At 37.9% G+C, this 14,753-nt stretch overlaps 2 protein-coding genes across 6 annotated transcripts in view; one reads left to right on the forward strand and one right to left on the reverse strand.

Moving 5' to 3' along the window:
- Positions 1–137: 137 nt before the first annotated feature.
- Positions 138–11,566, forward strand: LOC145478174 (uncharacterized). The gene is made up of 10 exons (XM_081456111.1): positions 138–416; positions 2,331–2,556; positions 3,182–3,523; positions 5,172–5,245; positions 6,155–6,204; positions 6,644–6,788; positions 8,076–8,186; positions 8,660–8,787; positions 9,065–9,152; positions 10,692–11,566. Exons 2-10 carry the CDS (start codon positions 2,367–2,369, stop codon positions 10,821–10,823), a joined length of 1,260 nt encoding a protein of 419 aa, XP_081312237.1. The 5' UTR covers positions 138–416; positions 2,331–2,366; the 3' UTR covers positions 10,824–11,566.
- An 87-nt stretch (positions 11,567–11,653) lies between these two features.
- Positions 11,654–14,753, reverse strand: part of LOC145478172 (solute carrier organic anion transporter family member 4A1-like) — a 28,628-nt gene continuing 25,528 nt past the window's right edge. For all 5 annotated transcript variants that reach the window (XM_081456110.1, XM_081456109.1, XM_081456108.1 and 2 more), the window contains one exon: positions 11,654–14,122. In XM_081456110.1, coding sequence (XP_081312236.1) covers positions 13,779–14,122 — 344 coding nt within the window. In that variant the 3' untranslated portion in view covers positions 11,654–13,778. The remainder of the gene's footprint in view (positions 14,123–14,753) is intronic.

The following is a 14,753-nucleotide window of genomic DNA, read 5'->3' on the forward strand; positions in this document are numbered from 1 at the left end:
ATAAAATATGGATTGTTTATAATACTATTTTTTCTACTACACACTCGAGAGCACTTTTCGTACAAAACCCCACACTCTCTCCACCCTTCTTGGTCCTCTTATAAAGGCCAGGTTACCTTTGCAAAAAAAAAAAACATGGCGGAAAGAATGAAAAGATATGGACTTCACCATGTCAAGTTATGCAAATATTGTTCATCCGTGGCTGATGTTATAAATAATGCATTACAACGTGTTATCGCCTGGCGAAAAAGCATACTGATTGGCGTACTGATCTCGCCGTTTGTTCGCGTGCGACCACCATCTTCCCTAAACCCATTAAGCACAGAGCTAGACCGGGCATCGAGCAGCAAATTTTCATGGATTTGAAACGCCGTTGTGGCCGTTGACATCAGTGAGTAAAGACAAAGGAAATATCGGTAACTCAAATTTCATGTGCTTTACATCACGCTAACTTACAATACTGCTTCTAATCAAATAAAATCAAGGTTGTCTTTAGTAAACATTATACATAAACTTAAGCTTACGTTTGAGCTAAGTTTACGTTGATTTCACTAAATTTGTCATCTCTAAGTGAAATTTTGGAATTTTGCAGTGTTGTTTTTCGAGTTCAACTGTCACGAAAAGAGCAAGGAGTCGTGTCAAGACTTCAAGTGCGACTTTTAGCTAATTGCAATGCTAAAACCTTTGTGAACGTATCAGATCGGTTGACAGTACGCTCGTTCTAGATTTGGTTCATCAACCAATTAAGAGGTTTACAATGTATCGTAACCTTTTTGTGCTAAGTACAAGGGAAAAAAAGTCGAATGAAACAAGAAAGAACAACTGGTTGCTAAAGAATTTGTTTTGCGTTTTGCGCAAAGCATGGAATTTATAAACGTGTACTTTGGAACTTTAACCATTCTTACCGAAGATTTTATCGTTTTACACGAGAAAAAAGTACGTCGTTTCTCACAATGCATTTAAAATGAATTTTGGTAGGTGCTAAGTATTTCTTTTATCTCTTTAAGTGATAAGTCCGACAGCTTTTCTATACACATGGTGAAAATTTAATTTATTGACGTACATTTTAATATTACACCTGTCGTGAACGGTTTGTTTGTATGTATGTATGTATTTATTATTATTTTTATGATATTCTTCACATGTCAGTGATATGAAAAACATGCTTTATATATCACCAGATTGCAAACAGTTGTCTCCACTATATGTACTATAATCATCAGTTTGTTCTCTCCACTAAATTATTAGAAGAACACCCAGATGACAGCTAAAGTGGAGGCTGTTTTTATAACTGTGAAAATATATTAAGGGGTACCGCTGTTTTCTATAGGCATCCTGCTCTCATCCTGGAAGAACTTTAGTTCAAACTCACAAGAACCCGATTTATTGTTTCTTACGTGAAAAATATAAAAAATAAAATCATAATTTTGAAAAAATAATTTCTTTACCAAACGGTCTTGATAGCACAAATGCAACAATTATCTCTAAAAACACAACAACGCTTTTCAGTTTTCGGAACATGTTTCGATGTTTCAAACATCATCATCAGCCATTATGAATGTATAGAAAAGATTTACAAAATGATAGCTCTATGTTTAGTCCTAAAGATTTTGTTCCTGATTCTCTTAAGTCATGTGTTGTTTATCAGTTTACATGTGCAAGCTGTGGAGCTCGTGATATTGGTGAAACCAATAGGCATTTTAACACACGTGTTAATGAGCATCTCTTTCAGGACAAAAATTCCCACATTTTTAAACATCTTGGTGCTTCTAAAGGTTGTAGGGATAAGTGTGATATTTCTTGTTTTAAGATTCTCGATCATGCCAGCACTTATTCTCAACTTAAAATAAAAGAGAGTTTTCATATTGAACAGTTGAAACCTGAACTCAACAAACAAGTTGAGCATGTTAATCTGTCGTTGCATTTCTAAATTTATCTACTGTTATTTACAGGGAGTTTTAGATTATTTTTCTTGTTTGTGTTTCATTCTCAAACACTTAACACTCATTCTCAGCTTGTTTGTTGAGTTCAGGTTTCAACTGTTCAATATGAAAACTCTCTTTTATTTTAAGTTGAGAATAAGTGCTGGCATGATCGAGTATCTTAAAACAAGAAATATCACACTTGTCCCTACAACCTTTAGAAGCACAGAAAGAGATGCTCATTAACATGTGTGTTAAAATGCCTATTGGTTTCACCAATATAATGAGCTCCACAGCTTGCACATGTAAACTGATAAACAACACATGATTTAAGAGAATCAGGAACAAAATCTTTAGGACTAAACATATATTGTAAAAATTTTGAAATAATAAAACGTTAATTTTTAGCTGCAGCAGCTGAAGCTGTAATCAGCATATGCCTTGATGACATCATTGCCAGGCCGTTTGGGTTGGCCAGTCACTGGTGACAAGACATTAGAGTTTGCAAGAAATCCAATTGAATTTTTACAAAAGAACATCAACACATTGAACTCAAGGATTTTTCTAGTGCGTACACTCAACAAGCCTCATGTGTTTGTGGCTTCAAACCAAGGGGTCAAGGAGGTGTTAGAAGGTAAGGCATTACTGAGTGATCATTGTCAGAAAAGTAGTGCTACACCTCTTTTGTAGAAACATACAATTCATAAGCTTGTAAAAAAAAAGGTAGCATGCATGTACTTAATGGGTTGTGGGGGGTGAGAACTCTGATAAACATTGTTTTATGAAAAGAGAGAAATGAAAGTTTTGCTAGGATCTAAACAAATCACTAGGCTCCATTAGTGAAATGTTGCCTGAACATGCACGTTTGATTCATGGGTCTTTCTTATAAGACTCATGAGTGTATAGGGCTGAGTCTATGGCTATATATTAAATGATTTATGAATCAAAATAAAAAAAAAAAATTAAGCTTTGAAAAGCAATACCTCCCTTAAGACATGGTGAAGATAAAATAACTAATAGTTGTAAAACTTAGAAACTTGTATGACATTCATATAGCAATTCACAGAATAGGTAAATCCTTCTCACTTATTTCAGATTTAACACATGAAAGTCATACTCAGTTCAGTGGGGACCATCTGCCTCGAGAGTGGCAGCAGGCACAATAGTCAAGATTGTTTCTCCCAACTGAGTACATAGAAAGTTTTTCTTCATCAATATCATTGTAACTTGAGTTTTTTTTTTTTTTGAAAAACTTTTAGACATGGAAGGCAAGCTAGACATGAGTTACAAAGACTTTGGATACATGTACAGTTTGTATGGTGACTTAGTGATTTTTAACAGTGACGATGAAGCTATAAGGTTGCGAAATGTTCTTCATGATGTCTTCAGACCTGAAGAGGTGACTTGTTACATGGGAGAAGTGGAGATTGTTTCATCTAGGTTGTTGAACAGCATTGAAGATGGTGACATTGTTATTCCTTATAAACTGTTCAAGCAGCTGACAACTGAGATGTGTTTACGATTATTTTTGGGTGTGGAGATGGAAACTGCAACAAGAGAAGCTGCATCTATCATTGAACTTACAATAGCTCACTGGCACGGTAAGCAGACCAAGATAAAAAAAATAACAATTAATAATTAATGATAAGCTTTACCCAACTGTCTCAGTGCGTAAGGAGTCTGAAGCTTTTGACTCAACTACTCCCCTAAGATACTCAGATGCATGTTACATTACAGTCAATGTAACATGTTGCTGGTAACACCTTCCTAATCAATGTTGGACACTGATTGGCATTTTAACTTTAAGTGCAAAATTATTGGATTTACATTCTAGATACCTTACAGTGCTTTTACTGGCATTCTCGTTTCCAGCGGCCATGACCCTTTTGTTCAGCACGAAGAATTGTGACCTGTGGCCAGTTCAAACACGGAAGTCCTTAATTCACCACACTTTCCATCAAAGAGCCTGAGAAATATACAGTACAAAATAAGTACTCTGTGCATGCTCAAAAAATTGGGTCTGGCCAGGGGCCTGTTTCTTGAAAGCCCTGAAAACTTTTCAGACCTGCAAAGCCATTTTTAGTTAATCTGTATCAAAAACCAGAGAGGTGTGTGCACCTGAAAATTGTTGTATGAAGGGAACCTCTGTTCATATTACAGTAAGTACGGGTGTAACAATTCATGTTCCTGGCAATTCGATTCAATTTCAATTATTGCTTTTTGATTTCAATTATTTCGATTCGATTGTGCAAAATATTAATGTTTTTTTAATTCTTACAACATGATACACAATGTAAACAACCTACAACCCTAAACCCTGAATTTTAGGATACAATGAGCGTGTCGCACATGGTTTGCCTTATTTGGAAATTCTCAAGGGGTGTTAGAAGGGCAACATTTTTACCACGCAACACAAAATGGCGCACAAACTGCAAATGTCTTTACTGGTCAATCAAAAACGCACATTTTAAAGAGTTCTGGATTCTAATTTCACAAAATAATAACTCACTGAGGGCACTCTGAGAGAGGTATGCAAAAAATCGAACCAAAATCAAAACATGGAATCAAAGAATCGTGAATCGAACCGAACGGTCATAATTGCGATTAATCGAGAATTCGATTAATCATTACACCACTAATATTACGAATATGTGAATAAAATAGCCCTGCAGTCATAAGGTTTGAAATTTTTCTATGGCTTTCTGGGTGCGAAAACGTTTCGGGACCTTCGAGAAATGGGCCCCTGATCTAGAGGTTGCACTTCTTGGTGCTTGCCAAACGGATGGCAGCCTCTGTGGATAAGAATGATGTATTCATTTGGTAACATTAAGAAGCAATACTGGGAAGCTTACACAAAGCACAACCTATTTTATTCTCTCCCTCCATGAATCTTTGCCAATTTTTCATACCAGTTAATACTGTTTGCCAGAAGCCATTTGTAATCTTAGGGGAGAGAGCAGAAGTATGTCAGTGTAGTGATTCAGTGTCTGCTGAGACAGTATCACTGTGTACAGAACAACAACCTGCATGTGACTCAGCTGTTTAGTCTTGCCCACATAAAATTGATTAGTAAACAGAGATTAATGATATATCTCTTGCCCCTGAATTCTGACCCACCGTCATATTCCTCTGCGTACTTGTCACACTTACAGTAGTTTACACAGTTTGTTTTCTTTTTAGATACCCATTTGATATACAATTATCCTGTATTTTGTGAGTAATGTTACAATCTATGACTTTGTTTTAAAGGGCTTATATCTGTTCCGGTGAATTTTAATGTTTATGGTTATAAGTCTGGATATACCAAGGCAATGGCAGCAAAGGTATTTAAAAAAATTAAAAAGTATTAGTGCATGAATTCTAGAATTTGTATACCAGTCTATTGGAGGTAGTCCAATAGCTCTTCTGGGAGTAAAGAAAACCAATTTTTGGGCTTGCCTCTTGGGCAAGCTGAAACTTCAGGAACTACTAGCCCAAAAATCATTCTCACTAGTCCCAAAATATTTCATCTCTTATTATATATTGTAACTCGAAAGTACCTGCTTGTCTTTCAGACCAATTTCACGTGCCTACTAAATGCTTGAACAAATTTGATTGCCTAATTAAGGAGATGCTTTTCATAAGAAAACTTAAACTATCTCAAAACGTGCAAATGGACTCCATTTGCGCAAAGGTATTCAGTTGAAGAACTTGTGATCCTTTGTTATTATGCTAATTTGTAGAGACTGTAAAGCATAGAAATCAAATCTTCGCATTAATCTATTTACTTTGCCTTGAGAATGGTGTCACGATGATGCCAAAACGTTGGCTATAAACTTAAATATTTGCTTGCTTATGTTTAAGAATTGATCAAGACTTAAAGTGTTTCTGTAAATACATTTCCTCAACATTTCTCAAGAAACTTCACTTGTCTGTCAGGCAAATGAAAGACAGAATCCACAGCCCACAGGCTATTGGACATGACAGACCCCTTCTCATTTTCCTAAAATGGTTCAGACAGTTTCAACGGGGACGGCTGTAATTGGAATGACCTTGGTTTATGTTGAGAAGGATTTGGATTACTCTTGGAGGAGATCTTGCAAACCCAGTGTTTTCTTCGTAAAGTCTATTAAATTAAAAGAGATTAAACATGTCAAGTAGTGTTAAAAAGTTAACCTGTCACTGAATATTTACAGCATCTGAACTGAAAGTCATTAATTTAACAATTGTTGATACATGTATTTCTCCTACAGAATCGTCTCCTGACCATTGTCAATAAGCGTCTTTCAGAGGAGAAAAATGGGTGAGTGAATCATGAACAATGTAGCAGCATACTTTCATTAATAAAGCTCCCTGCCCCTTGAAAATTAAAACTTAGCAAGGTTTGGTCTAGTCTGTATTGCTCTCAGGTGAAACTCTTTCAAGGATCTGTATATTTCCTCTGTTGAAGATCCTTCAGGATCTGCATGAAGACCTTATTGCATGAAGATCTAGGTGAAGATCTTCAGAAGTTTTCAGGATCATCCTCAGTTGCTTTAGAGACTATTGACAGATCCTCGTCTTTTAGGATCTTTAGCTCTGGTCACTGAAGATCTTTTAAGATCCTTCAAGACCACAAAAAGCCACAAAATGTACTTGACAAATTGATTGAAGGGGGCGGTGGTGTGTTGCAGAAAATATCAATGTTGAAATCTGAATGTGACATTAACCTTAAACTACTGACAATGTTATTTTGTTTTTAGGTTCCTAAATGTTATGAGAGAATCAGAATTTAAGTCCAAGTCTGAAATGGCAAATCACATTTTGTTATTTGTGTCTGCTCTGGTTCCAAAGGCTTTGTCTTCCTTGATGACATCTTTCTGCATTGAACTTGCTAAACCCCAGAATGTAAGTAAATCAGTCAATCCAACTGTCTGTCTGTTCATCCATCCATCAGTCAGTCAGTCAGTCATGATCAGTTAGTCAGTCAGTTAGTCAGTCATTCTGTCCGTCTGTCAGTCAGTCAGTCAGTCATGATCAATCAGTCAGTCAGTCCATCCGTCCATCAGTCATTATCAGTCAGTCAGTCATGATCAGTCAGTCAGTCATGATCGGTCAGTCAGTCAGTCAGTTAGTCAGTCAGTCCGTCAGTTATAATCAGTCAGTCAGTCAACCAGTCAGTCCGTCAGTCAGTTAGGCATAATCAGTCAACCAGTCAATCAGTCAATTAGTCAATCAGTCAATCAGTCAATCAGTCAATCAGTCAATCAGTCAATCAGTCAATCAGTCAACCAGTCAATCAGTCAATTAGTCAATCAGTCAATCAGTCAATCAGTCAATCAGTCAATTAGTCAATCAGTCAATCAGTCAATCAGTCATTCAGTAAGCCAGTCAATCAGTCAGCCAGTCAGCCAGTCCGTCCGTCCGTCACTTCGAAATGGAATCAATTATTCTGACCACGAAGATCCACCAGCCACTCGCTCAAAGACTCAACCAATCACTAAGGGACTAACCGAGTGAAGTCAAACAGTTAGACTTTCATTCAGTGTCAGCCTGTTGGTTAAATATGGTTGGTTGTTGTTAGGAAAATTGGTCGGTAAATCAGTTGGTACCAGTGGTTGGTTGATTAGTTCATTACCAGACGAACAGTATGATTCAACTTTGTTTAAAACAATCTTAGATCGCCGTCGACTAGAGAAGGTATCAATCAATCAATCAATCAATCCTTTATTTGTTAGAGCAGGTTTATAATTACAAGATTGAATGAACAATATTGAATCGGCAGCCAAAAGGCGTATGTGGACCTGCTTATAATAGTAAAATAACTAAGATAAAAATAAAACAATAATTAGAATTAAAATACCTTATTCACTTAATAATAAATAAAATCATCTGTCTTGTTTGAAATCAGAATGGCTTCTTTATTAAAAGAAAATTGGAGGATGTCTTTAGAACATTTTCTTAGGTACATGTTAGTAGCAAAAGTTAAGCAAACTATCATGATTAAAACAGTGTGAACATTGCGTGTGTGAATCTCATTAGGACATCCTTCACTTCATTCCAGCCGTAAATGTCTTGCGCAGATTTCTTATAGCGGTGATCTTGTTGTTAATAGTAAGAGGAGACGGTTAAAGCTTGATGAGCAATAAAATTGCATTCTGTAGTTAGTAATGACGCTGTTAATTTACTTTCCAGCTTGAAAAGCGGCTCAAAGCAGCCCAAGATGATAGATATTTGGAAAATGTTCTTTTAGAGGTAAAACGACTTTGGCCACCGTTTTTAGGAGGACGAAGATTGGCCAAAGAGGTAACATTTGCTTTTTCTCTTTGTTGAATTTGCATTCGTCTTCTTTCTTCTTCCTTTCTTAATTCTATTTAACTTTTAGATTATTTATGACTTCAAGATTTCTATCCTGTTATAGTTCACGTGGGCGCAGCCCAAGTCAACTATCACGCATAGAAATCGAGAGCGAATAATCTAATTGTTTTAGTATAAATTTACAAGTCGTTCAAAACTTTATCTCAATCCTCTTCACAGACACTTCGAAAACGCAGAGAAGTGGCCGCCATTTTGTTAACAACCGCACACTGCTTGGCTACTCACTATCTACAACAGAATAGATAGTGAGTAGCGTAGCCAATCAGAGAATCGCATTCGTGATAGAACGCTAGGAGATTTAGACTAATTCTCCATTCATTTATACTTTGAAAGTGTTGTGGTATAGCGAGGTATGGTAACCACAGGCGAATGAAGATTAATCCTTTTTCATTTTTCACCAGGATGTAGAAATAGACGGCTACAAAGTCCCCGGCGGTTACTATGTAGGATTTCTCACAAGAGCTGCCAACTGCGACCCCAAAATATTCCCCGAAGCTGAAACGTTTTTACCCGAACGATGGGACACTTGGTGAGGATTGCTACAGAGTTGGTTAGGAAGTCAATTTCAGCTCCCTCACATAGCACTTTCCTAGCATAAAAATCACTGTGTTTAGTGCAAGTTGTGATTTTTGTTTGCCGATTATCTATCATTTTCTACCCCTTTCATTCCAGAACATAAATGTCTTTTGAAAGCGTTCTCTGTTAATAAATTCCCTATGATATAACTAAGGGCAAAATTACATAATAAAATCTTTTTCCTGACTTATTTAAAGAGTAGTACTGATTGACTGGTTTGTTTTCCGTAGTAACCAGTTAGACCGAGATAGAGTGTGGACGTTTGGTTCAGGTCCCCGGATGTGCGTAGGACATAAATTCATTCACAAGATTATAAAGGTGTGTCTTTCGTTTCCCTTATATATAAGAAATATCACCATTTATGGTTTGACTGTTGTGATGTTTTCGATTTGGTGACTTTTAAACTGGGTTACATGAGACAAAAGGGCTTTTATGAAATTGCCGGAATGAACAAGTGAGAATGCACATGAATCACATGCACCCTCTATTGCGTCTTTGAAACGTCTCCACATTACCGTGGATGTTTTCTAGATGGCGAGGAGATTTGAAAACCGCACCCAGATCGAACACTAAAACCTGGTTTTCACTAGCGACGCAAGCACAAGTGCAGGCACAAGCGCAAACACAAACGCAAGCAATAGGAATGACCCAAGTGAAAACGAAATTCAACGCAAACACAAGCACAGGCAAAATCATCCGAATCTTCCAAACTGTTTAGGCGCGAGGTAATCTGCATTCAGCGTTTTCTTGGCCAAACTTAACGTGGGTAAATATCCTTGTGTTTGTGTTGTGCCTGAGCGGTATTTCGTCGTCACTTGTTACAGCGCAAACAAAAGCATAAGCGCAAGCACAAGAAAAGGGTAAAATTTTGATCCTTGTGCTTGTGCTTGCGCTTGTGCTTGCGCTTGTGCTTGCGCTTGTGCTTGCGCTTGTGCTTGCGCTTGTGCTTATGCCTGTGTCAAGGCCGTTTCACGGTGAAATAAGAATTGTGTTTGCACTTGTGCTTCACTTATGCTTGCGTCGCTAGTGAAAACCACGCTTAAAAACGCAATTTGAACCATGTGCTACTGAGTAATACAATGGTTTTGCACGTGGAGTACGTGCGTTATAAATTCTGGTACATTTCTTAGTCGTCCTCTACCAAACAGCAAGACAGAAAGTACTAAATTCTGGATTTTAAAGAGGTAGTGAATTACAATAACGAGTTTTCTACGATTCTTTCGTACTTGAAAGTTGTCTACAAACAGATATTGAATCCACTTGGAAGTGGCATGGAGCGGCAACCCGAATGTAAGTGAAGTCACAGAAAACTTGTTCAAGTCGCGGATTATTTCAGAAATAACCAAGAAGTTTTTTCTCCTGTGGTGTGTGGCAGCGTACTTGAAATTCTTGCGGGCTTTATACGCGAATTGAACTGATGATACGGCCTATGGCTAGATTAGGAGATAAGTAATTAGTAAGCTGAATATAAAATGATGCAGCTAAAACGACGTCTTCATAGTCGCGTCCGCCTTGTTCACTTAAACTCCTTACTGTTTAAATTAACGTTACCTTCGGAAGGCGGCTTCGTTGATTGTTTCCGGAGAACTTCGGTTTCCATGCAAATAAAAACCTTTTTGCGGTCGGGATAACTTGCCTGAAAATTGACTGGGCTTGAGCAGTATTGGTCAGCGATGTTGCCAAAAAAAGCTGACGTACTTTATGGCGTCATTCTGACGTAACAACCTTCGGAAGCTTTCGGAACTCTTCGTGGGGGCTCGGGACGATCGAAAAGTGGGGTGCGAAAGAAGAGCTAACCGGAAGGCTGGAACAGGCCACCCGTTTTGTTAACTACTTGTGTTTGTCTTGTTTTTACAGCTTCTTGCAAAACATCTTCTTCAGTCGTTCGAGTGGGAACTGGTACCGGACCAGGATTTGACATACAAATGGCTTCCAGTGTCACGCCCGAAGAATGATGTACAAGTTGTGTTTACAAAGATTGGATTATGATATGGGCGTGTTTTTGGGCATCTTAATTTTTACTCATGTTTATTTTGTTATTCGTTTTATTCATTTTTTAAATTTTTTTTTTAACAAAAGTCGTTCGCTAAAATTAATTTTAAAAATGTTTTTTTCATTCGGATGGAGTTTCTTTTAAGGTGACTCTTAACCGAGACATAATAACCTCCAACATACCCAAGCTGTAACGGTGTTTGTTTTTTTATTAATCACAAATTGGGCTTTCCAAGCGTTGATCCCTCTTAAAAATAAAGTATATAATGTCTGGAACTTTGTAAAGACCTAGTCTCGGAGAAGCAACAATTTGTTAGTTTGTCGAGCGAGAATCGAAACGAAAACATTAAGAGAAAAATAGACGTGTTTGTTTTGTCTTGTTGTTCACTGCCTGTTGGTGTAATGTGTAGGGTCAGGAGCATAGTGTATGATGAAACGATTAAGAGTTGTGCTCTCAGTTTGTGAAGTTAGTGGTTCATCAATTCGCCTGAACCCTTTCATATGTCGGAGTCGAGAAAGAGATCTGTAAAAAAGAAATAACAATAAAAGACCACTTACGGTCGGTATTTTCTGTTGGAGTCCGAAGAGTGTTTGTATCCGCGAATACGAACGTAAAAGGCGGTATGGACGAAAATGGGCTGGGGCGAGCCGCGCCCTTGTTTCGTCTCATTCCTGTCTCATTGTATACTCTCGCCCCATACTCCTTGCCCGTGAGAACGGACCACAAGCAAGCTAATCATTCAACACTACATCCGCAAGAATCCCGATCAGTAGGGAAAAGGGAAAATACAAAAAGTTAACATAAGAGAACATGAAAAGCCCAAACGTAAAGCCAAAAGAATAATTTATTTGATCTTGCATGTTAACGAGTGATATTTGACTGACAAAGAGGAAATGTTGAAAAATGGACACACTCTAAACCGTTTTCTGATCTCCAGGATCTACAAGGCTGGACTCGAGAGACACAACGCGCCCGCGCGCGTGCCTCTCACAAGAGACCGCTGACTCGTAGATCCTAGAAATCAGAAAACCTAAATTATGAAAGCCGCTTTTCTTTAGTAAAACACGGACTTGCGCTAGATGTAGTCGGTTAGCGTAGCCCTTCACTAAGCTCATCATTGGCTAAAAGATAAGACATAAGAATGCGAACCTCCAAATTCGTTTTCTTGGAAATCAAACCACAACACACTGTAAATAGCATCATGTTAAACTCAAAAGACATCCGGTCATCGCTTCTCCACCAGTCCCTTTTAATCATAGCCAACGCCTAGAAAGGATTGGCAGCGTCTCTTCTATTCAGTGCAACCTAACCACATCCTTATGTGAAGCTACAACAACTAGGGAGCTTACAGCACCAGTCCGTGCTTAATTTGCTTACAACGTAAACTTTACGGGCCTACACAGGCTTTAGCACTTAACTGAAAAAAAAATCTTACTAGCCTCTGAATAATTGAACACGGCTGAATATCTCCTGAATGACTACCATATAACTTTCTTTTACTATTCTATATACAATTATCCATACAACTTCATTAATAATTATTATATCATCATTCTTCAAACTCGGCATGGTATTTTTCAGTACTAATTTTAAAAAACGGGAAAGGCGTTTTGCTACTGTTATAGAAAAGCTCAAGATGTAAAGATGCGTTATAATCCTAGTGAACGGTACAAAAAAGCCCTTTCCACTGAAATAGCAGTTTAAAGAGTATTAACATATTTCATTTATAATTAATAGTTAACTCTTGATTTAGGTAGCCTGTAAATACATATCCTTTCCTCGTCGATGCCGGCCACAACGGGTGTTTGTGCAAGAACGTTCGTACGTAGCGGCTGGAGCAGTGAGAGGCGGGTGTCTATTTACAATTGAAAGTCAGAATTTCTTTTTCCATTCGAGTCACGTTGAATTCATATATTGTACAATCCTTAAGTTAACTAAGAATTTATGCAATGAAAATAATGCTTTATATTAACCTTAAAATGTGTCTAGAAAAAATAACCCTTCGTGAGAAATTGTATTTGAAGAACCCTCTCGAGCTAAACTAGTCGATCTATTGTGTGGTATATCAAAAATAAACGGATAAGTGTGCACTATCCAAAAAGTACGAATAACAAATGTAGAAAACCGCCTTGACCATGTCTATGGCAACAAACGATAAGAAAATTTCAAACTTAATAACAAATAAAAAAATTCGTAAAATAAACGAAACCAGATTCAATTTAAATTTACCATAGATAGAAACTATACTTAGAGGTGATTCTGAACAAAAATTACTTTGTTAGTGTACGCAGTGTCTCAATCGTTTTAAAATGTATCCAAAATATTGGTTTCAGTTAACCGAGATTTAATCCGTTGCGTACGTACAAAGAGGCTAAACCTGCAAAGAATTTACATGAAAAGGCCCTTTCGGAGTATAGACTTTAGTTTTAACCTCGCAACTAGACGTGAAAACACTGCAATCGGTCCCTTTCGTCAAGGTAGAAGCAAAATATTGCAAAGCGAAGTCTGGCCTCGCAGTCACCCTTCTCTCTTGGCTTTTCGTTTATATTTAGTTCAATACAAGTAGACCTTTTTTGCTAACTGGGACACAGGTTGACTTCTAAATTACCTTAACGAACGTGTCGATATTTTTTTTTTAAAAAAGTGATCTTTCATCTTTTCTCAAAGAGTGATCTTTCATCTTATATGCATCGCGCTTCGCATGAAAGATTGCCTGTGACTTGTGGGATAATTTCAAAACGTCCCAATACTGGAAAACTACGTTCCAGTTACTACAAACGTTATAAAAGCTGTTAGCAACTATCAGATGTTATTTAAATGGTTTGTCTATTTTGGGTTGTATCCAGTCAGGTACTTAATGTTTATATGAAATAAGGACTCAAGAGTTAGTATTTCCTAACATGAGAGGCGTTCGTTTCTGTTTTGGCGCATCGTAATGAAAACATTCACCTCTAAATCGAAGATTCGAACTGCGTAACAGGAAGAAAACTACATCGGCTCTCATCTCCCGCATTATTAAAAGAAAGGAAGACACTTTCGTCATCAGTTGCATACCGCGCAAAGCCAGGGACTGGGGAGAGGCTTCCGCTGTCAGGATCAGCCTGCGCAAGAGTTTCTTCCTTTGAAGTGGTCTGCTGACCAGCAGCTTGCCGCTGTTGGCGGATTTCCAGGCCTGGCACAGGTGTCTGAGGAGGGCTAAGGCGAGTTTGCGACTGAGCTGGATGGTCTACATCCGGGTTTGGATCGTTTGGCTTGCAGAAGAACCATGAACCGAAGTAGAGAGCGGCTGAAAGGACTGCAAGAGGAAAACCAAACAATGCTATTGAGACTACGGGTTGGCATTCTGCTCCAACGTTTTCAACGCAGTGAGTTACTAACACTCGTTTCACCTCCAGTTGTTGCGATTTACAAGACGTTTCGTTTAGGATACCTAGTAAGTTCTAAGCCTTTAATAGCTGCAATGCTCTCTCCTTTCCCTATGCGCGAAGCTGCTAACTCTCTGTTACTTCGGTAAATACTTGAAAAATCTAGTTCTATCTCAAAACGCAACTTTTCGTTGCGATGACCGAGTGTAAAGCTTAACACTTGCCCGCTTTAATTTTGCTAAGATTTAGAAGCTACTCTACTATTTGCTTATGTGCATTCTAGGTTGCAATGATAAGTCTACGAGCGGATAGTTTATTTAACTGCACTCCTTTGCCAAACAGCATTACCCAATCACCTCTATTCGCTCTTTTCATTATTAGACCATAGTCGTATTATCGGTGTTGGACTGGCACTAGCTTGCCATGAAGGCTCATGCGGTGGAATATCATTAAAAAGAGATAAACGTCATTTGCATTTGAAAACACTCCCCGCATTAGCCTCAGTTGCAAGCTAGTTCCAGTCAAATGCCGACAATACGTTTATTATCTCTTCAACCGGCG

The sequence above is a fragment of the Orbicella franksi genome, chromosome 2 (assembly GCF_964199315.1).
Source record: "Orbicella franksi chromosome 2, jaOrbFran1.1, whole genome shotgun sequence".
NCBI classification, from domain to species: Eukaryota; Metazoa; Cnidaria; class Anthozoa; order Scleractinia; family Merulinidae; genus Orbicella; species Orbicella franksi.

Coding starts and splice junctions, on each gene's coding strand:
- LOC145478174 (XM_081456111.1), top strand. CDS start 2,367: ATGACATCATTGCCAGGCCGTTTGGGTTGGCCAGTCACTGGTGACAAG. Junction 6,205..6,643: donor CTTTCAGAGGAGAAAAATGG/GTGAGTGAATCA, acceptor TTTTGTTTTTAG/GTTCCTAAATGTTATGAGAG. Junction 6,789..8,075: donor AACTTGCTAAACCCCAGAAT/GTAAGTAAATCA, acceptor TTTACTTTCCAG/CTTGAAAAGCGGCTCAAAGC.